Raw genomic sequence first — 22910 nt, forward strand, 5'->3', positions numbered from 1 at the left:
ATTTTTGCTACACAATACAACTATCATACAATTATTTCATAACAACATTCAATAAATTCTTCTCTATGGAAGTGAAGTGAAGAGAGTGGAGGAGTGGCCTAGTGGTTAGGGTGGTGGTCTTTGGTCCTGGGGAACTGGGTTCAATTCCCACTTCAGGCACAGGCAGCTACTTGTGACTCTGGGCAAGTCACTTAACCCTCCATTGAGCCTGCCATGAGTGGGAAAGCGCGGGGTACTAATGTAACAAAATAAATAAAAAATAAATTATGCACAGCATGAGAAAGAATTTCAGCATCAACTCTGAACCTCCAGCTGGTTGTAAAGGAAAATGTGTTTCAAACTTTGGTGTCACAGCAAGAACAACAACAACACTCTGCATCCACTTCCAGACACTTTGTGAGATTATGAGAATACCCTTCAAGGTGGTGTCCCTCAGGGATATATCCTGTCACCCTCTTGTTCAATCTATTTCTAAGTCCACTGACAGCCCTTATTCAGTCTTTTGGGATCTCAGCTTATTTCTATGCCGATGATATCTTACTCATTTATCCAACGAGCTCAACTTCCCCTTCAATTACCTGCCTCCAGACCTGCTTGGATGCAGTTGTAACTTGTTCTTAACCCCAATAAAAATGTTGGTTGGTTCTCTGGGTCCATAACTCCTCCCACAGAGTCCATTACTTTATTTGGTAGGTACCTCAGTTTCTCCAGTATCCCAATTTCAGTACTTAGGTGTGATTCTTGACTCCTCTCTTTTTTTTTGCCTCGCATCTCTTCTCTGACACAACTCTGATTTTTCTACTTTCATCAACTGAGGACCATCCACCACCTTTTTGACCACAATACTTTCCATTAACTCATTCTTTCTTTCTTCACATCTCATTTAGATCACTGTAATATTATTTACACGTCTCCCCTGCTCTTCCCTGAAGAAATTACAGACTCTCCAGAACACAGCCATTAAACTATTTTGTCATGCCCGTCACACCGATCATGCAACCCCCTTGTTGAAACATCGCCACTGGTTACCTGTTAAATACCGGATTATCTATAAAATAGAACTGACTTTCAAGGCTTACAGGATAGGTATCCCTGACTATCTTTCTTGTCTTACTATCCCTTACTCTCTTGCTAGGGTACTCTGCTCTTTAAATGGTCACCTCCTGGTGCTACCTAGTCCTAAACGTGCACATCTGGAATCCACCAGACATAGTACTTTTTTTTATTTCTTTCCCCCCTACCTGAAATAATCTCCCCCTATCTCTTCGCAGTGACCCTTCCTTAAAGAATTTCAAATCCAATCTAAAAGCCTGGTTCTTTAGACAAGCCTTTGATCAGCTAGCACAGCCAATGGTTTTCTCCAGCTTGAGAATTTTTAACCGTCTCTGTCTATCTTTGTATGCCAATTCTCCCTCTCTGTTTTCTTTGCCTTTGTATGAGTGAATATCTTTCTTGGGTTTTTTTTAATGGAGTTCCTTTCCTTTTCCATTTTTATGTATTTTTTAGCCTGTACTTTGCTCTGCCTTGGCGGCTAGAGCGGTTTAGCAAATCATAATAAACTATAAATACTAAGAGTCTACTATATCATATCAGCCCCACCTATGACAAAGCAACAATGCTTATAGTAAGTACACCAGGCCCGAGAGCACCAATACACCTTCTGTTTGGAAAACACAACAAACCAGACTGCTACCGATCCCTTCATGGAAACCATCTACTAGCCAAGTGTGGAGGAGTAGCCTAGTGGTTAGTGCAGCGGACTTTGATCCTGGGGAACTGGGTTCAATTCCCCAGTGTAGCTCCTTGTGACTGTGGGCAAGTCACTTAACCCTCCACTGCCTCAGGTACAAATAAGTACCTGAATATATGTAAACCGGCTGAGAAAGGCGGTATATCAAGACCCATTTCCCTTTCCCCCTTTCCCTTATGACATCACAATATCAGAAGTGAGCCAAGTATTGGGCAATCAAGCCATTGTGACATCACTGATGAGGTTGGCTCTTATTGGTGGAATGAGTGGAGGAGTAGCCTAGTGGTTAGTGAAGCGGACTTTGATCCTGGGGAACTGGGTTCAATTCCCCAGTGTAGCTCCTTGTGACTCTGGGCAAGTCACTTAACCCTCCACTGCCTCAGGTACAAATAAGTACCTGTGTATAGTATGTAAACCGTTTTGAATGTAGTTGCAAAAAACCACAGAAAGCTCCCATTCCCTTTCAACTAGGTCATACACGCAGAACATAGACAGATCCTCACCTAACACAGAATAAGGAACTGCAAATTAGAAACAAAAGCATGCAGATAAATACGGAAAAAGAAGCTCCCCCCCCCCCCCCCCCAAGCTGTACTTCAGCGATTCTCAAACTTTTTACTATGGCGGACCTCTAAAATCTTTTTTCATACACTAAGGAACCCTCGAGTTATGTAAACATATATATGTTCATACACACAGCTTCTATAACCTAATTTCTTGAGGAACCCAGTTTGGGAATCACTGCTCTACTTACTAGGAAAAGGGAAACAAATGCATTTGCGTACAGACCTTTCCCGAAGTTGACACAAGGTTAGCTACAGATGCTTCGTATTTTCTTAAATTGCCATGTGTTTTATTACTTATCAAGATACTGGCTATGCTTTTTGGGATGTCATGCGTTTAGAAACATTTCTCTTAGGACATAAGGGTTGACTGAGGTCATAGCTAGGAGTAATTAGAGTCTATTAGCTTTGCCACTGGGTGGGGTAGGGTGGGAGTTTTTTCCCCTTTCCTCTAATTTAGATTGCCTGTTAGCTCTTTATGTCTATCCTCTCTCCCCAGTTATGAGGGCTGGGTCTTTATGATGTGATGTTTCAGTTTGGCTTGGTCCTTATTGAAAAAAGTTCCTTGAGTCTCCTTATTATATTTGGAAATATAATGTCTTAAAAATTTATAACGAAAAAAAGAACTATGTTAGGTCAGTGTTATGAGTGAAGTTTACATATGTAAAGCCAGTGAATTTTTCTAAGTGCATACTAACTATGCTTGGAATAAACTTCCCGAGCCCATACGCCATGCGCCCTCCCTGCCCATCTTCAAATCCTTACTCAAAGCCCACCTCTTCAATGTAGCTTTCGGCACCTAACCACTTACCTCTAATTCAGGAAACCTACACTGCCCCATTTGATTGACTGCATACTTGCTCTTTTGAGCAGGGACTGTCCTTCCTCGTTTAAAATTGTACAGCGCTGCGTAACCCTGGTAGCGCTTTAGAAATGTTAAGTAGTAGTACTAACTTAATAGAAGGCTCCTTTAACCTATTGCTGGTTCTAAGCTCAGCCCAATGGATTTAAATCTTATTTAAATTCATAAACTAGATCACATCACAGCACATGAGAACTGTATCCGTATTCCCAAATCTCAGAGACAAGGTTACCATGGTACAACCAAGGAAACATGCAATCTGGTGTCACTAACCTAATTGCATTAATTGCAGTGAAAAACAATGAATGAAGCATCCTGACCCTCAACCCTCTGTTCAGGCATGGCAAAAGTATACATGAACATAGCACCCAACCCATCCTGATACATCAGCCTATACTCTCCCAGCTTTCCCCCTAAAAGAACCAGCAATGATGACCCAAACCCTTTACATTTATTATTTTCATTTAGAAATTCCCATCCAGGCAGATAACAATACAGCAACACAGATAACTCAATATGGAAAACATAAATTCAAACATAAATGAAAAAAATGTATACAAAATAAAATATAACTTCATCAATTAAATACCTGTACTTTTCATATCAGGATTACATTCAAAGTGTGCTAGCTACATTCATAGAGTCTTTTTCTGCCTAATGAAAATTAGACTTTTTCTTCTGTGCCCCATTGCCACCCATAGCGAAAACTGGCAAAATGTTTCAAGCCCATCTCCAGCAGTAAGAAGGGAACTCAGTCACCATATACACCCTGTGCTTGACGTCTCTAAAATAATACCCACCAGGGTACCCTATGACACAGGTTTCAAGGCAAGAGGATTTTTTTTGCCCGGGGGGGGGGGGGGGGGGGGGGGGGGTAACCTGGGACCTGTATAATCATCAAAACACAAACAAATCTCCAAATAAGATTGTTTCTGTTTTGCTTTTCTAAAAGGAGGAAAAAGGATCTCAGAAACCTTGCACAGATTATTGCACATTCAAACTCATTGAGTCTGTGCTGCAACGGTTCCAAGTGTCATCCATCAATCCTCCAAAAAACCCGCTGTACTTTTATACTTTTTTTGAAGTGTAGCATTACACTTTTTTTGTACCCTTGATCTCCAATTTTCCTGGGATTACCTGTATAATCATCAGAGCTCCCATGATGTAGGGCATCAGGCCATCTCTGGCTACGATCTTTACTCTCCATTGTACTTCCCCTACTCCTCGGTTTTCATTCTACAATTGCTGTGACGGGGAGGTCAACAGAGCAGTCTTGCTAAGAAACATCGGACATGAAACCGTGAGTAGAGACCTCCCATGGACAGTATATACAGGCCTCTAACTTACCTCAGCAGCATAGGACTCATCGTCGCTAGCATTGCGAGTCTTGCAGCTTTGTGTCAGTTCCTCATTTTGGTCTACGCTTGCGTTGCTTCTGTGTTGTTCCGAGGTTTGATTCGCTCGCATGTCCCACTCGTGTAGATCCCTAAAATCAGGTGGCTGCATGTGCAGGTGAGGGAATGAGAACACAACAAAAGAGCAGGGGGAGGAAAAGAAAAACAAAGAACAAAACAATGGGTCTCTGAAAGTGCAACATAGTACAAGACAAAGAAAAGAATGAAGAGGAAGAAGACCTTCGTCACTATGGCATACGAGAGGATGGGGAATAAAATGTGGGCTAGATTATTACACAGAGGGGGGGAAGGAAGGTGCAAACCCCAGTTACATAGTAACATAGTAACATATTAGATGACGGCAGAAAAAGACCTGCATGGTCCATCCAGTCTGCCCAACAAGATAAACTCATATGTGCTACTTTTGTGTATACCCTACTTTGATTTGTACCTGTGCTCTTCAGGGCACAGACCGTATAAGTCTGCCCAGCACTATCCCCGCCTCCCAACCGCTGGCTCTGGCACAGACCGTATAAGTCTGCCCAACTCTATCCTCGCCTCCCAACCACCAGCCCCGCCTCCCAACCACCGGCTCTGGCACTGACCGTATAAGTCTTCCCAGCACTATCCCCGCCTCCCTACCACCAGCCCCGCCTCCCGATCTTGACTAAGCTCCTGAGGATGCATTCCTTCGGCACAGGATTCCTTTATGTTGCCATGAAGTGACTGGGGGAAGAGGGTTAGGATTCTAGTAACGGATGGCATGCAAAAAATAAAAAACAGAACTTGGAAAAAATCAATGTGTGTGTGTGTGTGTTCTGGGATATTTTCAGCTTTTCTCATTTCATTACCAAGTTGCAAACGTCTTCTGTTAAAAAAAAAAATATATATATATATATAAACATTCAAAAATATATCTGCTTGCATGTTATGCTGCTGTGTGCTGTCGAGTTATCGTCAAACAGTGTCAGAAAAACACCTGGTGCCTTCAGCTCAGAAGAGACATAGCAAGCTGTGTGTTTCATTTCTCTTTTGTAGAAGGTGGTACATAGGAAGGTGATTTCAAATCAGTCATCAAAGCAGATCTCAGCTGAACAGGCAGTTCCCCCGAGATCGTCTTTTCATAGTAGCCTTTTTAGTTTCAGCAGAGGGGCACAATAAGGAGAGATTCAACTTACTCGTGCAATAGTCTGTCATGCTGAAATAGAGCCCTGTACAGCCTCTAATAAAAGAAAAAGCTTTTCAATAAAAAAATTATTTTCTCTTTGGTTTGGTATCTCTTGTTCTCACCTTTCTACTATGCAGAACTGTGACAGAAGCCGATTCTGCAGAAAATGTCATCGAGGGCACTCAGGAAGCTTCCCACTACAGAGAATACTCTGGGGTGAGGGGACGTTAAACATAATGGGTATCATCACCTCCTTTTTTTCCCTTTCACTACATTATATTTTTCATCTATATGCCACCCTCCTTCAAAGATGACCCACAATGGTTTGCAAGATGGAAACAAAAATACATGAACACATTCAAACAACATCAAGATATCCAATTATACCACTAAAAGACAAAATCAAGTTACTATCCCTACCCCACCCTCCTCTCACAGTAGCATGGAGTGGTAAACCCAACAGAATCCCCCCCACACACACACACATACTGACTCCCCCCAAATACTCAACTATCCCTGAGGAAATTATGGTGGCAAAATCTCTTTCCTCCCTCACAGTCGGAAATAGCTCAGTTCATGGTTGATCCTATTTGCATCACCTAACTAAGGGAGCCTTTTACTAAGTGCACCAATCCGGAACTATGGCTGGGCTACAGCAGGAGCCCGGTGGTCGTTCCCACCCCTAGCGAGTGCCATTTCCGGGGCTGCTGAAACCTAACCAGCAGTAATCGGGCAGTGCCAAACACTGCCCGGTTACCACCGGGTTAACGCAGGAGCCCTTACCGCCATCTCAATGGGTGGTGGTAAGGGCTCTTCCCCCCCCCCCCCCCAGAAATGGTGATTTCACTTACCGCACGGCCATTTCACATCCTCAAAAAAAAAAAAAAAAAAAAAAAAACAGCCTTTCATCCCCTGCAGTAAAAAGGGACCTCAGCATGTGTCAAAAAAACAGGCCCCCTTTTACTGCAGCTTACTAAACAGGCCCCTAAATGGCTTGCAATCCAAAATTCACTGCAATATGCTAGAATCTGAATTTATAGAACCGTGGTCTTTGATAACTCTTTTATACTTCCTTATACCCATCTCCCCTCCCCTTGTCCATGTATCTTAGCATCCCTTTGGTTCTGGCCACTGCTTAATCACCCTGTTTTGCAACACTGAGATCTCCGATACTACCACCTCGATGTCAGTACACAACAGTACCTCATCCTCCACCATGTGCAGCTACATTGATATATAACATAGTAGATGACGGCAGAAAAAGACCTGCATGGTCCATCCAGTCTGCCCAACAAGATAAACTCATATGTGCTACTTTTTGTGTATACCTTACCTTGATTTGTATCTGTCATTTTCAGGGCACAGACCGTATAAGTCTGCCCAGCACTATCCCCGCCTCCCAACCACCAGCCCCGCCTCCCACCACCGGCTCTGGCACAGACCGTATAAGTCTGCCCACCACTATCCCTGCCTCCCAACCACCAGCCCCGCCTCCCACCACCAGCTCTGGCACAGACCGTATAAATCTGCCCAGCACTATCCCCGCCTCCGAACCACCAGCCCCGCCTCCCACCACCGGCTCTGGCACAGACCGTATAAGTCTGCCCAGCACGATCCCTGCCTCCCACCACCGGCTCTGGCACAGACTGTATAAGTCTGCCCAGCACTATCCCCGCCTTCCAACCACCAGCCCTGCCTCCCACCACCAGTTCTGGCACAGACCGTATAAGTCTGCCCAGCACGATCCCCGCCTCCCACCACCGGCTCTGGCACAGACCGTATAAGTCTGCCCAACACGATCCCTGCCTCCCACCACCGGCTCTGGCACAGACCGTATAAGTCTGCCCAGCGCTATCCCCGCCTCCCAACCTCCAGCCCCACCTCCATCTGTTTTCTCTGTCAAAGGGGATCTTAGTGTTCCACGCAAAAAGACAAACTTACTTCTAACCCTTCTGCAAAAATCACAAAGATAGGACCTGAGTAAACACTATGCACAAACATTTTTATCACTTTTTAACCTATCACCTACTTGCATCACTGTTGCCACAATTACCCAACACAACTGCCACTCTGCTATTTAGGGCAAGGGAATGGGACTTGATATACCGCCTTTCTGTGGCTTTTGCAACTACATAATCCAAAACGTTCTCAGCATTTAACAGAACATACATACATAATAAGCATATATGTCAAATACAAAACTTCAATAACTAAGATATAGACAGATCAAAGCTGCTATCAGACCCAGCGCTTCAGTCAAATTACTTCTGTCAGTCTACTCTTGGTCTTCTGCTGTTCCACATAGTAGGGTCTGATACATGAAAAATAGTTGCATTATACTTACTGACCCATTTCCTTTTTTTTATATTCCAGAAAATGAATTTTAGAGTTCATAATTTTTTATTGATGAATGCACATATGAAACAATTCCACGCCAATCAGTATAACTCTGGTAATATTCAATTCAAACCTGTACTAATACAGCTGGACATCTATCATCAACATTTTCTGTCCCTCCCTCCCCCCTCTCCCCGCCCCTCCCCTACTAAAGTATGTATTAACATTGCCATATCTATGCAAAAGGCCTGTACATAACTATTGTCAAGAAATCTATATATTAACTTCAAAAATGTATCAAGCAGCAACCTGGGTATTGTTCACCAAATTCAAAATAAAGTAGAGTGGAGGAGTGGCCTAGTGGTTAGGGTGGTGGACTTTGGTCCTGGGGAACTGAGGAACTGAGTTCGATTCCCGGCACAAGCAACGCCTTGTGACTCTGGGCAAGTCACTTAACCCTCCATTGCCCCATGTAAGCCGCATTGAGCCTGCCATGAGTGGGAAAGCACGGGGTACAAATATAACAAAAATAAAATAAATCTACTGACAACATTCTGTGGTCATTATTCATTATTTCTTTGCTTTACTGATTTTCATTTCCTCCCTGCCCTGTCAGAAAATAAATTTTAAAGAAAAACAAAGATGTAGGAGATCAGTTTTCACACCAGAGGTGTTCTGCATGACAAACTCGTAATTTCTGAAGATGAAGGAGAATTACAATCAAAGGTCAAGATGAATGACAATGAAGTATTTGATTATTTCTCTGCCCAGCTGGGCTTACGGGGTAAGTTGCAATGAGGCATTGGAGGGTCACGTGATTTGCCCAAGAGCACAAGGCACATCGATGCAAGATGTATCATTTGAATCCTATCTTTTCTTGGTTCTCACCTCATTCTGTGACTACTAGACTGCACCTCAACTTATGGACCCAATCAGGAGCCATTTCTGGATCATGGCTGGTAAGAATCTTAACAGTACAACATGCTATAAAAAGCACCTCATTTATTCCAGTGACACCACAGTCAGATCTAGCAAAGTGCTATATATCTGGAAAAGTTTCAGCATGCTGCAGTCTCAAGCCATACTCTTGATTTTCTTGATAGGGTTTACGCTTGCTGCTTTGCTAAGCATTTTGGGGTCTTAATCTCATTTTTGCAGTACGTCTGGCTGAACTATAAAACAAGACCAACTCAGAAAAACTGAGATCTGCTTGAAGAAAATATTGAAAGAACTGGGACTGGAAGCCATCTGACTGTTTTTTTCTAAAATACAAAAGTTATCAAATGAAAATGATGCCATCTCACCCCTACCCTAGAGCACCAAGCAAAGGAGGAAGACTATTTCCAAGTGCCAGGGAGAAAAATGGCCTTCTCTGTGCACAGTGAAAACAACTGTTCCAAAGAATGTCCTGGACCAGCCCAGCGAGACGAAAGCTGCCAAAAAGGAAACCCACAAGTTCCTGGCACACATTACCCCCTTAATTCCCAAGGAAGCCAACATAATTTTAAGTCTATTTTTACCTCTTAAGGTAGTATTAAAGTATGAAATACTATAGTCCATAGGGCGGCATTTCAACACAGCTAACATCTGGCTGGATCATAAAATGCTGGTATGGAAGTGTTTACATTAGAGCAAATGATAGTGACCATAAAAAGAAATTATAGACAACTTCTTAAAGCATGTATTATTACAACAGACTGCTTGAACAGAGTCCCCTTCCTCCTCCTGTTGTATTACACGCAGCCAGGTATTAGTCTGTGCCTTATTCCAGCAGGTTACAAATGTATTGAATTTATTTTTTTGGTACACTTCATTCCATGGCTCATGATATAGCTTAAAAGTAGGGAATTGCTCCAGTTAATACAGCATTAATACCATGGGGTCCGATATTCAAATACTTCATGCAGTTAAGATTGGCCTTTACCTTCACAAATCTAACCAGTAAAAGCAGAAAAGGAAGAAAGGGGAAAGGGACTTGATATACAGCCTTTCTGTGACTTTCTGCAACTACATTCAAAGCGGTTTACATATATTCAGGTACTTATTTTGTACCAGGGACAATGGAGGGTTAAGTGATTTGCCCAGAGTCACAAGGAGCTGCAGTGGGAATCAAACTCAGTTCCCCAGGATCAAAGTCCACTGCACTAACCACTAGGCTACTCCTCCACTCATTCCACCAATAAGAGCCAACCTCATCAGTGATGTCACAATGGCTTGATTGCCCGATACTTGGCTCACTTCTGATATTGTGATGTCATAAGGGTGGTACTCCATGATGGACTGCATTTCCGAATCAAGTGCTGTGCTGTGCTGTCTTCACCTTTATGCCCCGAGCTGATGGTGGCCAGTGTTTCACGCTGCTGCTTCAGGGTCTCAGTGCCAGTGCTAAAGTTGGAACAGTCACAGCTCGGCCCTGAAGCAGCAGCACAAAACGCTGGTCACCATCAGCTCGGGGCATAAAGGTGAAGACAGCACAGCACAGCACTTGATTCGGAAATGCAGTCCATCATGGAGTACCACCTTTAAAGATAAGTGTTGGTATGACTTGGTACGACTTCCCTATGAGGAAAGGTTAAAGCGGCTAGGGCTCTTCAGCTTGGAGAAAAGGTGGCTGAGGGGAGATATGATAGAGGTCTATAAAATAATGAGTGGAGTTGAATGGGTAGATGTGAAGCGTCTGTTCACACTTTCCAAAAATACTAGGACTACGGGCATGTGATGAAGCTACAATGTAGTAAATTTAAAACGAATCGGAGAAAATGTTTCTTCACTCAACGTGTAATTAAACTCTGGAATTCGTTGCCAGAGAATGTGGTAAAGGCGGTTAGCTTAGCGGAATTTTAAAAAGGTTTGGATGGCTTCCTAAAGGAAAAGTCCATAGACCATTATTAAATGGACTTGGGGAAAATCCACTATTTCTGGGATAAGCAGTATAAAATGTTTTGTACATTTTTAGGATCTTGCCAGGTATTTGTGACCTGGATTGGCCACTGTTGGAAACAGGATGCTGGACTTGATGGACCTTTGGTCTTTCCCAGTATGGCAATACTTATGTAGTTATATTGAGTGCTATCTAACATAATAAAACCATAAGAAGTGTAGTAACAACAGAGCAGGAAGCTTTATACACCTTGAAGGTTTTTTGGTCGATGATGAAGGCAAGATCTTTGTGATCTGTTTTAGCGCCGTTAGATTAAATACTATCTTGGAGCTCTTTGAGGCCTTTTCCCTTCCTGCATGGTACACATAATATTTTGTGTACGTTAATTATTTCAGTCATTGTTGTCGCCAGTGGAAATTTTTTGAGACACTTTTCTAGTATACTAGTACTTCCACACCCCATTGGTTTTTTAGTTTTAGTGTACCTGAATGTAACTCAGCTTGGGCTACAACGGAAAAAGGTGTGATCTAAATCCAAAATCGCTTCCCCCCCCCCCTACCAAATCTAGCTGAGATTAATGCACACACAGATTTTGTTGCACAAAAATGGGGCTAGATTAGGTTGTATCCAAGGTGAGATTTTCAAATTTAAACAATTAAACACCAATTCTGTACGTGCTTATGTTTACACACCAACTGTGCACCCAAATGTGCAGAATACTAACTTTTCGGTGTCTAAGTATACACTAGCCTGAGAAAATGTCTTTTGAGTGCCTAAGTGGTATTCTACAAACAGGTGCTCAAACGGCATACTGCATATTTGTAAGGGAGGTGTTCACTTGGGTGTTGCATGGGCGGGGCAGGCAACTTACAGAATACCATAATGTGCTTGAGTACCAGATCTATGGCAAGCATAAATTTGGGGGGGGGGGGGGGAACTGGAACTAAATCTATACTAATATTGGACACCAAATGAACATTGGTATTTTATATGGACAGTAGGCTCTCACCCCACAGTAACATAGTAGATGACGGGAGATAAAGACCTGCATGGTCCATGTAATCTGCTCAACGTATGGATACTTAGTCTTGAGCCGTCCTTGCCATTTTCAAGACATAGACCATAGACGTTTGCCTGGCTCTGGTTTAATTTTCAACTACCAGAGTTGCCGTCAAAGTCTGCTCCAGCCCAACCACGTTTTAAAACCTTTAAAACCCTACTGAAGACCTATTACTTTCAGCTGGCTTTCACTTACCCTCTGGACTGAGCACTTTGTTGTTCCTCCCCCCCCCCCCCCCCCCCCCATACACACATATAATACAGTGCAAGTGCAGCTTGGCTATTTATAATTATAACTTTTATTGCATGATTGAATCACTTGCTGAATGTGTCTTTCCTATCCTACATTGCTACATTCTTATTTTTATTGTAATCTGCTTTGACCCTCTTAGAAAAGGCAATATATCAAGTACCAATTAAACATTAATCATCTATCTAGCCATAATCGGGACACAGACCATAGACGTCTACCCATCATTAGCCTGACATCCCAACTACTGAATTTGTTGCTTAAGCATGGCTAAATTGTTGTGATTCCACTCTCCATATGGGAAACCCTTGGTGCTTATCCCACACGTTCTTAAATTCCATTACCAATTTTGTCTCCACCACCTCCCGTGGGAGGGCATTCAATACATCCACCACCCTTTCCATGAAAAAGTACTTTCCAACATTACTCCTAAGTTGACCTCCCCCGTAACCTCACTTCATCTCCTCTAGTTCTACCATTTACCCCTACTCTGGAAAAGGTTTGTTGGCATATTAATACCTTTGAAATATTTAACCATCTGTATCATACCAACCCTATCCCTCCTTTCCTCCAAGGTATACACAGTCAGGTCCTCAAGCTTCTCCTTATACATCTTGTGACGCAAACCCTATACCATTTTCGTCATTTTTTTCTGAACCGTTTCAAGTCTTTTTACGTCCTTAGCAAGATAAGACCTCCAAAACTGAACACAATACTCCAAGTGGGGCCTCACCAATGACATGTAAAGGGCATCAATACCTCCTTTCTTCTGGTTACACTCCTCTCTATACAGCCCAGCATCCTTAGCAGGTTGCATAAATAGAAATTGCCCTCTTAGTGCAATATTTAATGCTGATTAGTTATATTTGTCCTAAATGCAGCTGCCTTAAATCTATTTGCAGAAGTCTTGCACAGTTAGATCTAACTGAATATTCAGCTGCAATTTTGCCGGGTAGCTGTGTATCTGGACAAATATACCTAGTTGATTTTGTGTTCAATTGCTCTTTGAAGATCTATCCCATGGTAAATAAAGCAGTAATTACTGTGAAGGAAACAACAGAAACAAACTTACCTGAAAATCTGTACCATATTCTTTCTTAGAAGAGTCCTGGGACCCAGAACCTGGCAATACCGATAGACTCTCCATCTGTTCCTTCAGCCAGTCATCCAGGGTGTCCATCTGTCTCATAAATGCAGTCAGTTCTTGTTGTAAGACACCCAGTCTCAGAAAAATGACACCAATCAGCTTGGAGTCCATGGTGATTTCCTTGTTATCAACTCCTTCAGTCAACATAATGTTGGTGCAGTCATTATCCAGACACAGTCTAACACCCGAGGTACATTTATTCACATCAGAAAGTAAAATCTCAATAGCTTTGTTGACAAGTCCTGTCTGGTCCCTGATGTGCAGCAGGTTCTCAAAATCTTTTGTTTTCAGTGCCCAGGTCGGGCTGGAATTCCATACATTTGGAGACCTCTGGTTTCTGTTGTCTGATGTCTGCTCTTGGTCATCTTTAGTGTCACTTCCCCCACTGACTGGCACCTCTCTCCAGAAAGAGGAAGGAACACACTGTGCAGAATCTCCAGCTTCAGCATCTGTCTCCATCATGGGTCGGGTGGCCTGGCAGGATGCCAGGTCATAGCGCTGAAGGTTGGAAAGCAGCACTCTGTTCTCATATTGCAACTTCTTCACTTTCCCGCTTAACTCACTAATCTGGAGCTTGGCAGTAGCGAGTTCTTCTTGTGAAGGTTCACTTATCACGGAGCAGCTGTCTTCAGACAATGTTATATCCAGGTCATGCTCCGACTTATACTTATTCAGTTCATTCATAAGCAGCTTATTTTGGTCCTCTAGTTCCATCAGTGATCTCCGTAGGAGCTCTGCTTCTTCCTCAACAAACTGGAGATGTCTCCTCAGTTCCACAAAGTTATCTCCAGATTCTCCAGATGGAAGAACAAATCGAATGCCTTGTCCAAAGACATCTTTGTCACTTTGTACCTTCATCTCATCCATCTCTGCCCGCAGCCCCCGATTTTCAACTTCCAGTTCAACAATCTTCCGGCTTAAGATGTTGGCTTCCTCTTCCACCAGCTTCAAGTGGACTTTCAGTTCTGCTTCTCTGGAATGGGGGGAATCAGCTAGTTCTGCAACAGACAGGGTGCTGTCCAGGTCTCCGTAAAGAGATCCATATTTCAGAAGCTCCTCTTTCATACTATCATTCTCCTTTGCCACCTTGGTCAGTTTTTTGCACATGAGAGCAGATTCCTCTTTAGCAAAATGTAGCTGACATTTCAGGTCTGCGCTGTCTTCCTGAAATCCAGAGTGAAAGAGAGATTAACAAAGATTAAGTTTATGAAAGATGGTTCTTTACAAAATCTTTAAACTTGTAAGTCAGTTCAGACAACCAACACATATAATTCACTACAGCAGTGAATAAAAGCCAATATTTACATTTTGGACACGTAGAAACCGGCATTTAGATGTATATGTTGCTGTGACGGAGTGTATATGAAGTTGCCAGTTCCCCTAACACTAGGGTTACCATATTTTGTCCTCTCAAAAAGAGGACACGTCCCGCCCCGCCCATGCACCACCCCTTTCGCATCCTTGTCCTGCCCACACCCCGCCCCTTTTGCATCCTTGCTCCACTCCCTGTCACATACTCCCCTCCCCTCGGGTCACATATTCCCCTCCCCTGCCCCCCGTCACCTCCCCTCCCCTTACTTAATATCTACTGCCCTGGTGGTCTAGTGACCTCTTCGGGGCAGGAAAGAGCATCCTGTTGCTGTGTGACGGTCTCGGGATTCAAAATGGCCACCGAGAGTTGAAGTCTCGCGAGGCCGCTTCAACTCTCGGCGGCCATTTTGAATCCAGAGACCGTCACAGCAACAGGATGCAGGACAAGGGCAGTGCTCCGGGCAGGAAAGAGGGGGCTCTTTCCTGCCCCAAAGAGGTCACTAGACCACCAGGGCAGTAGATAGTAAGTAAGGGAAGGGAAGGCTAGGATAGGCCTGCTGACCGCCCGCCCGTTTGTCCAGAAATCCGGACAAACGGGCGGACTGGCAAAACCTGTCCGGACGCCCGCACATGTCCTCAAAAAGAGGATGTGTCCGGGTAAATCCGGACATATGGTAACCCTACCTAACACTGCTCCCTCACAGAGCCATAAGTCCTGCAGTACAGAGCAGGGAGGGTGTGGCTCAATCAGGTTAGAGCAGGGAAGGCGTGGTTCAAGCAGCCAGAAAAAACTCCTGAGCACAGTCAGCCAGGGAGGCCCAGGGAAGAGAGAAGCAGCCCTACTGTGCACACCTTCCACTATATGTGTGAGCCACCAGAAACCTGGCAAAGATTTATCTTGGAATCTTGTGAGAATCCAGTTTATGAGATCTGACTGGGGCCAGACAAAGATGCATGTAACACTGCAGATAGGATGTGCACCCTGCCAACAACAGGCCTGTATAAAATTGAACCTGTGAACCTGAATACCGAGAGACTTTGTTTTTCCTAATTGACTGTACCTGTGAAGTAACAGGCTTCAGAATATTTTGCGTTAATGAAGTCTTCTTTTTTAATGTCTTAATACAGAGCGATATGCATTATAGCATCGATATCTTTTCTTCTTTGCCTTCATAGCAGGGGCGTAGCCAGACACCCAATTTTGGGTGGGCCTGGGCCCAAGATGGGTGGGCAGAAGAACTCTGCCTTGTTCCCCAAGTGATTTGGTCTCTTCCTCTCTCGCCTGCATGCCATATGATTTCTCAAACATCCCCCCTCCTCTGCATACCTTTTAAATAGTTGATTTTCACCAGTGGCAAGCAGCAGCTAATACACACTGCTCATGTTGACCCCACATTCTTCCCTCTGATGCAACTTCCTGTTTCTGCATAGGCAGAAATACATCAGAGGGAAGGCTGTGGGGCCGCTGCAGGTGAAGATCTGCTATTTACAAGGTATGTAGGAGAGACAATTGTTGGGAGTTTGACTGGTGGGGCTTAGGGATCCCTGCCAGCCACATCATAGGTGTGCTGCTACTGGGTGGGCCTGAGCCCAAAGTGGGTGGGCTCAGGCCCACCCTTGGCTACGCCACTTCTTCATAGAGGCAAACCGTCGACAATGGTTTGACAAGGAGTTCATAAATAGATGAAGTCAGCCCAGAGGAAGGAAGTGTCATGAAAATATCTTCTTCCAAATAGTAACACTGTGCAGTCTCTTACTTCCCTAGAATCATAACATACTTAACTCACATAAAACAAAGCAACTCCTGAACAGCCTGACTAGTGCATTGATTTATTGCAGCAAGAAGGTGAGATGCTGATCATCTCTCCTTCCTAGTAGCCTCTCTCTTCTCCCTACCCAACTCATCATATAATGTAGGTGAACACTTGCACGTGTTTCTTCCTTTCAATTCCTGAAAGCCTCTAATGAGAGTTTTCTGTCAGGATCCTCCTTTGTTTTCACATGAATGCTTTGCAGTAATGTCACTAGGAAGGTTGTTTTTTGTTTTTACCACTTTTGTCTGACCATGGCCAAGACCGAGCTTATTGTCTTCCCTCCCAAACCCACTTGTCCTCTCCCTCCACTCTCTATCTCTGTCGATAACACCCCCATTGTCCCCGTCTCATCTGCCCGCAACCTCGGGGTCATCTTTGACTCCTCCCTCTCTTTCTCTGCGCATATCCAGCAGATAGCCAAGACCTGTCGCTTCTTCCTCTATAACATCAGCAAAACTCGCCCCTTCCTGTCTGAGCACACCACCCGAACTCTCATCCACTCTCTCATTACCTCTCGCCTTGACTACTGCAACCTACTCCTCACCGGCCTCCCACTTAGCCACCTATCCCCCCTTCAGTCCATCCAGAACTCTGCCGCATGTCTTATCTTCGGGCTTGACCGATATACTCATATCACCCCTCTCCTCAAGTCACTTCACTGGCCTCCGATCAGGTACCGCATACAGTTTAAGCTTCTCCTTTTAACCTACAAATGTACTCGATCTACAGCCCCTCCCTACCTCTCTACAATCAACTCCCCTTACATTCCTAACCGTAACCTCTGTTCTCAAGATAAATCCCTCCTGTCGGTACCCTTCTCCACCACCGCCAACTCCAGGCTCCGCCCTTTCTGCCTCGCCTCACCCCATGCCTGGAACAAACTCCCTGAGCCCATACGCCAGGCCCCCTCCCTGCCCATCTTCAAAACCTTGCTAAAAGCCCACCTCTTCAATGTTGACTTTGGCACCTAACCACCATACCTCTATTCAGGAAATCTGGTCTGCCCCTACTTGACATTTCGCCCATTACATTGTAAGCTCCTTGGAGCAGGGACTGTCCTTTTTTCTTAATCTGTACAGCACTGCATAACCCTAGTAGCGCTCTAGAAATGTTAAGTAGTAGTAGTAGTATTACATATAGCAGTGATTTAACCAGAGCTGAGATTGTGATGTCATAATGCCTCATTCCACCAATGCCTAAGAGCCAACCTCATCAGTGATGTCACAATGGCTCGACTGTCCTATATTTGTCTCACTCTTATCTATTACATTGTAAGCTCCTTGGAGCAGGGACTGTCCTTTTTTCTTAATCTGTACAGCGCTGCGTAACTCTAGTAGCAGTAGTAGTACTTGATTTAATTTTATTATATGCAGTACCGAGACGCATTTTAGACCTGGGGTTCTCAACTTAGTCTTCTGAACACCCCCAAGCCAGTTGGATTTTCAGGATTTCCACAATGAATAAGCATGAGGGAGATTTGCATATAGTGGAGGCAGTGCTTGCAGATCTGTCTCATAAATACTCATTGTGAGTATCCTGAAAACCTGTCTGGCTGGGGATGTCCCAAGGACTGGATTGAGAACCACCAGAATGGCCCGTTGAGAAGTGTCAAGTGATGTTCACTTTGAGGTCCGGAAACAACCAGAAAATGGTCTTGCTGGGACCTCGTGTTGCTAAATATGAAACCAAGAGACACAGTGCATTCTATTTTACCGTTCCAGCCTTATGGAATTCTTTTGCTTTAGATATACTCACTTTAAATCTAAAATTAAAACTTGGCTTTTTTTTTTTTTACAAGCCTTTGAAACCTAGGCTCGATTTAGTGCCGGATGTTCATCTACTACTACTACTATTTAGCATTTCTATAGCGCTACAAGGCGTACGCAGCGCTGCACAAACATAGAAGAAAGACAGTCCCTGCTCAAAGAGCTTACAATCTAATAGACAAAAAATAAATAAAGTAAGCAAATCAAATCAATTAATGTGAACGGGAAGGAAGAGAGGAGGGTAGGTGGAGGCGAGTGGTTACGAGTCAAAAGCAATGTTAAAGAGGTGGGCTTTCAGTCTAGATTTAAAGGTGGCCAAGGATGGGGCAAGACGTAGGGGCTCAGGAAGTTTATTCCAGACGTAGGGTGCAGCGAGACAAAAGGCGCGAAGTCTGGAGTTGGCAGTAGTGGAGAAGGGAACAGATAAGAAGTATTTATCCATGGAGCGGAGTGCACGGGAAGGGGTGTAGGGAAGGACGAGTGTGGAGAGATACTGGGGAGCAGCAGAGTGAGTACATTTATAGGTTAGTAGAAGAAGTTTGAACAGGATGCGAAAACGGATAGGGAGCCAGTGAAGGGTCTTGAGGAGAGGGGTAGTATGAGTAAAGCGACCCTGGCGGAAGATGAGACGGGCAGCAGAGTTTTGAACCGACTGGAGAGGGGAGAGGTGACTAAGTGGGAGGCCAGCAAGAAGCAGATTGCAGTAGTCTAAACGAGAGGTGACAAGGGTGTGGATGAGGGTTTTGGTAGAGTGCTCGGAAAGAAAGGGGCGGATTTTACGGATGTTGTTTGTGAATTCTCTGCTGTGTGTATGTTGTCTTTCTTTCCTATGCTTACATTGGAGTTCATTTCATTTATTAAAATTTAATAAACCGCCTTTATCACTAAAGCAAATCAAGATGGGGAACAATAAAAACTAAACATAAAATCAAAGAACGCCATAATATTAAAGGATAGATAAAACAATCAACTGAGAATTTCATACAGACAAATCAACCATTTATAACAACCAGCTGTGAAAAAGTCTCCCATGCAGCTTCTCTTGGGGGGATTGGAAATATAAAAATGTATAAATGCTTAAGATGTTTTGCATATTTGTTAATTGCAATTTAAATAAAATATACATAAAAAAAAAAGTCTCCCATGCAGGGATACCCACAGACGTGGAGAAAGGGAATAACTTAAACATCATTGTGAAGAAAACCTTCAAAGCCTAAATTGAAAAAATAGGTTTTAAGACCTATCTTTATCAGAAAGAGGTTTCTGATCTAAGTAAAATAGGGAGATAATTTCATTGAAAAAGAGCGGTAAAATAGAAAGTGCTCCGACTCCCAATATGTCCTAGATGGACTGGGTGGGACCATTCGATGGTGATTAAATGATCGTAAAACACGCACAGGTACATGTGGAATGGTTAGGCTAAATTAATCAGGCGTTCCAGTGCGAGAAGCCTTGAAGGTGAGTGATAGAATCACATACCATGCACCCTTGCCATACGCACGTATTCCGATTTTGGACATCCATATCCCAGCTTTCTAAATCAGGATTTAAACATGTATGCAGCTGTGATAGCATGAGAGAAAGTTGAGACTTGACCTTCACAACTACAGCCAAGCAAGGGTTCAAAAGTAAAAGAAGTGCAACTTACTGACACCATGGGCTATGGACAGCTAGATTTAACTCACCAAAAAGCGAGCGAGTCAATGCCACTGGACTGGTAGGGGCTGTGTCCATCCAGCTAAGTGATTACGAGAAAACAAGAGGCAGATTAAGGAAGAACCTAATGACAATGAAGGACGTGGCATAGCAGGGCTACAACAAAAAGGCTACATTTCCAAAATTTAAGTCAATGTCAGCAAGTTGTTGGTGGCCTGGTACAGACTAACAAGGCCATCTGGACAGTCAGATGTTCAGATAACAACTTCACTAGTTTATGTAGCTTAGGGGGCAGGGAAGGGGGTAGGCCTCTGTATACTGATCAAATATTAAAATTTAGGCCAGCTCAGAAGGTAAGTGCTGTCCTACTGGTGTGGAGATGGTCCCTAGTTTGATCCTTCAGCTGCTTGGGTCAGTTGGGGATATTGCAGGGAATCTCAGTCATAGGTGCCAGCTCTGTGGGTGCTTGAGCACCCCCAATATCGAGAAAATTCCATGTATGTGTCTAGGGAGGGGTTATTTCCATTGGGCTTAGCACCCCCAATAGTTTTGAAAAGTTGGCTCCTAGTCATTGCTTAAGAGTCACACCTAGCGGCTCTATTTGTTGCCCATGATTGTAGGGCCCTGGACAGAACCCTGCTGCACAGTCCCTGATCCAGGAGATCCCCTGCAATGACCAGCCTACATATATTTTGGGGGGGGAGGGGTAAGAGATAAACGGGAGAAAAATCCGTGAGTAATTGCAAATGAAAGTTCTTGTAGCAAGATCCCAGTCCTAATTCAGATTAAGCTGGAGGTAAAAAGGAGCAGGAGGAACCTGATAGGTCAAAAAAATATATGGGAACATCTATTTATTTATACAAAATTAAATCTACCACTCATCCAAGCAAGCTTTCTCTCGGTGGTTTTGCTACCCGGGATGGTAAAGAACCAAAAAGGAAAAATATTTTTAAAACTGACTTGGCTAAGAAGCAATAACCTACGAGTAGTCGAGCTTCTACAGCCTGGATGGTCCAGCTGGTCTTTACTTGCCACTATCCACTAACGATTGCCTTCCATGTCTTCGAGACCAAACAGTGGGCCACAACTGGCAGAAACAAGCCAAGATCATCGTTCTCAGAGTAGAGGTTTCATGTGCTGGTAATCTGCAGCCTGTTATAAGGTTAATTTGGTCGTATATTACCCGCTAGTACTGTTGACATGAACAGGATCACAACATATGGTAGATGTCTCTCTCCGCACTTCTGTCAGCAGACATATGTAGCACTTTTGCAGAAAATGGCAATATACACCTTTTTTTTTTTTTTTTTTTTTCTGGCGGTGCAAAAAAAAGCACTTGTCTATATTTCACTATGCAAACTTAATTAAATATCGCTGGAATGTGGGAGGTATTTCCTCTCCCATTAAAAGGAAAAAGATACTAGCGCATCTAAAGCACCTTAAAGCAGATATTGCGTGCCTGCAAGAAACGAAACTGACAGCCGCAGAGCATGAAAAATTGAGACAGGGCTGGGTGGGACAAGTGATCTATGCATCTCCAGAAGGGCGGAGAGGGGGTGTGGCAATTTGTATACACCGGCGGCTAGCGTGCACGGTGGAGACGATCTTACAGGATCCTAAGGGGAGATTCGTGCTGATTAAAATATGGTTGCAAGGGAGGGAACTATACCTTTTAAATGTATATGCTCCCACTCCCCCAGATGACTCTTTCTTCCCTAGACTGTCTAGGCAGTTACTCCCTTATGAAAGTAAGCAACTAGTGATTGTGGGAGATATGAATGTATTGATGGACCCAAGAATTGACTGTTCGAAGGGAGACCAGGAGGGGAGAGAGCACCGCAGGGGAGGTCGAATGTTAAAGGAATTTAGCAATTCACTGTCTGTCATAGATACATGGCGTAACTTACACCCAGGCTCGAGAGAATATACACATAGATCTAGGGCGCACGGCACCTGGGGCAGAATAGATTATATGTTTACTTCTCCCACACTATTTGCGTGTATTAAAAACACTAAAATTGAAGAAATATTGATATCTGATCATAGCCCTGTCTGGTTGGAACTGGAGGCACCTAGGAGCTACCAACCGACCAGGCAATGGAGATTCCCCAGTTACTTAGCAAAGGATAAGTCTTTTCAAAAATTTTTAGTTACAAAATGGGAAGAATATGGTTGGTTTAATAGACAACATGAAGCTAATCCCCAATTATTTTGGTGCACTGGAAAGGCAGTTCTCAGAGGTAACATAATTGCCTTTATTGCAAATAGGCGGAAAAAAAACTCGGCTAGCCTCCTGCACTTAAATAGACAATTACAGAAAGCCAGAAATCGATATATGACACGGCAAACCATAACTAATAGAGACTCTTATCTATCTATCCAAGCAGCGGTGAATTCCCTGCTGCATGAGAGAATGAAAAAAAATAGAATCTTTCAGAAGTATAGCTTCCACAGGTTTGGGAACAGAACGGGGGGAATGCTGGCTCGGATAGTTAGGAGACGGGAGGGAGGTAGAACCATATCGGTACTAAAAGAAAAGACGGGAAGCCTCACCAATTGCCCGGATAGAATCCTTCAATTGCTCCATGAACACTTTGCACAACTATACACAGCTGAACACCCGGCTGGGGAAATACAAATGAATGATTTTTTGAAAAGAGCCAAGATGCCAAAACTCGGGGATCTAGATATAGCGGGCTTAGAAGCTCCCATCCAACCTAAAGAATTAATAGAGGCAATTAAAGGACTGAAATCCTTTTCAGCTCCAGGGGTGGATGGGTATTCCGGAGAATTTTATAAGCTATTACAACCTCACTTAATACGGCCGCTTTTTGAATACCACCAGTCGGTGATACAAGAAGGGAAATTTCCCTTATATGAAAACACCGCCTGTATTTCATTACTGTTGAAGCCTGGGAAAGTGGTTGAAGATCCAGAATCCTATAGGCCTAT

At 43.7% G+C, this 22910-nt stretch overlaps 1 protein-coding gene across 2 annotated transcripts in view; it reads right to left on the reverse strand.

Moving 5' to 3' along the window:
- Positions 1-22910, reverse strand: part of SOGA1 (suppressor of glucose, autophagy associated 1) — a 126652-nt gene that overhangs the window by 44168 nt on the left and 59574 nt on the right. For both annotated transcript variants that reach the window (XM_030211568.1, XM_030211567.1), the window contains exons 5-6: positions 13337-14575; positions 4523-4675 (exon numbers count right to left, since the gene is read on the reverse strand). In XM_030211568.1, the coding sequence (XP_030067428.1) occupies positions 4523-4675; positions 13337-14575 (1392 nt within the window). The remainder of the gene's footprint in view (positions 1-4522; positions 4676-13336; positions 14576-22910) is intronic.

This window comes from Microcaecilia unicolor, chromosome 8, assembly GCF_901765095.1.
Source record: "Microcaecilia unicolor chromosome 8, aMicUni1.1, whole genome shotgun sequence".
Taxonomy (NCBI): Eukaryota; Metazoa; Chordata; class Amphibia; order Gymnophiona; family Siphonopidae; genus Microcaecilia; species Microcaecilia unicolor.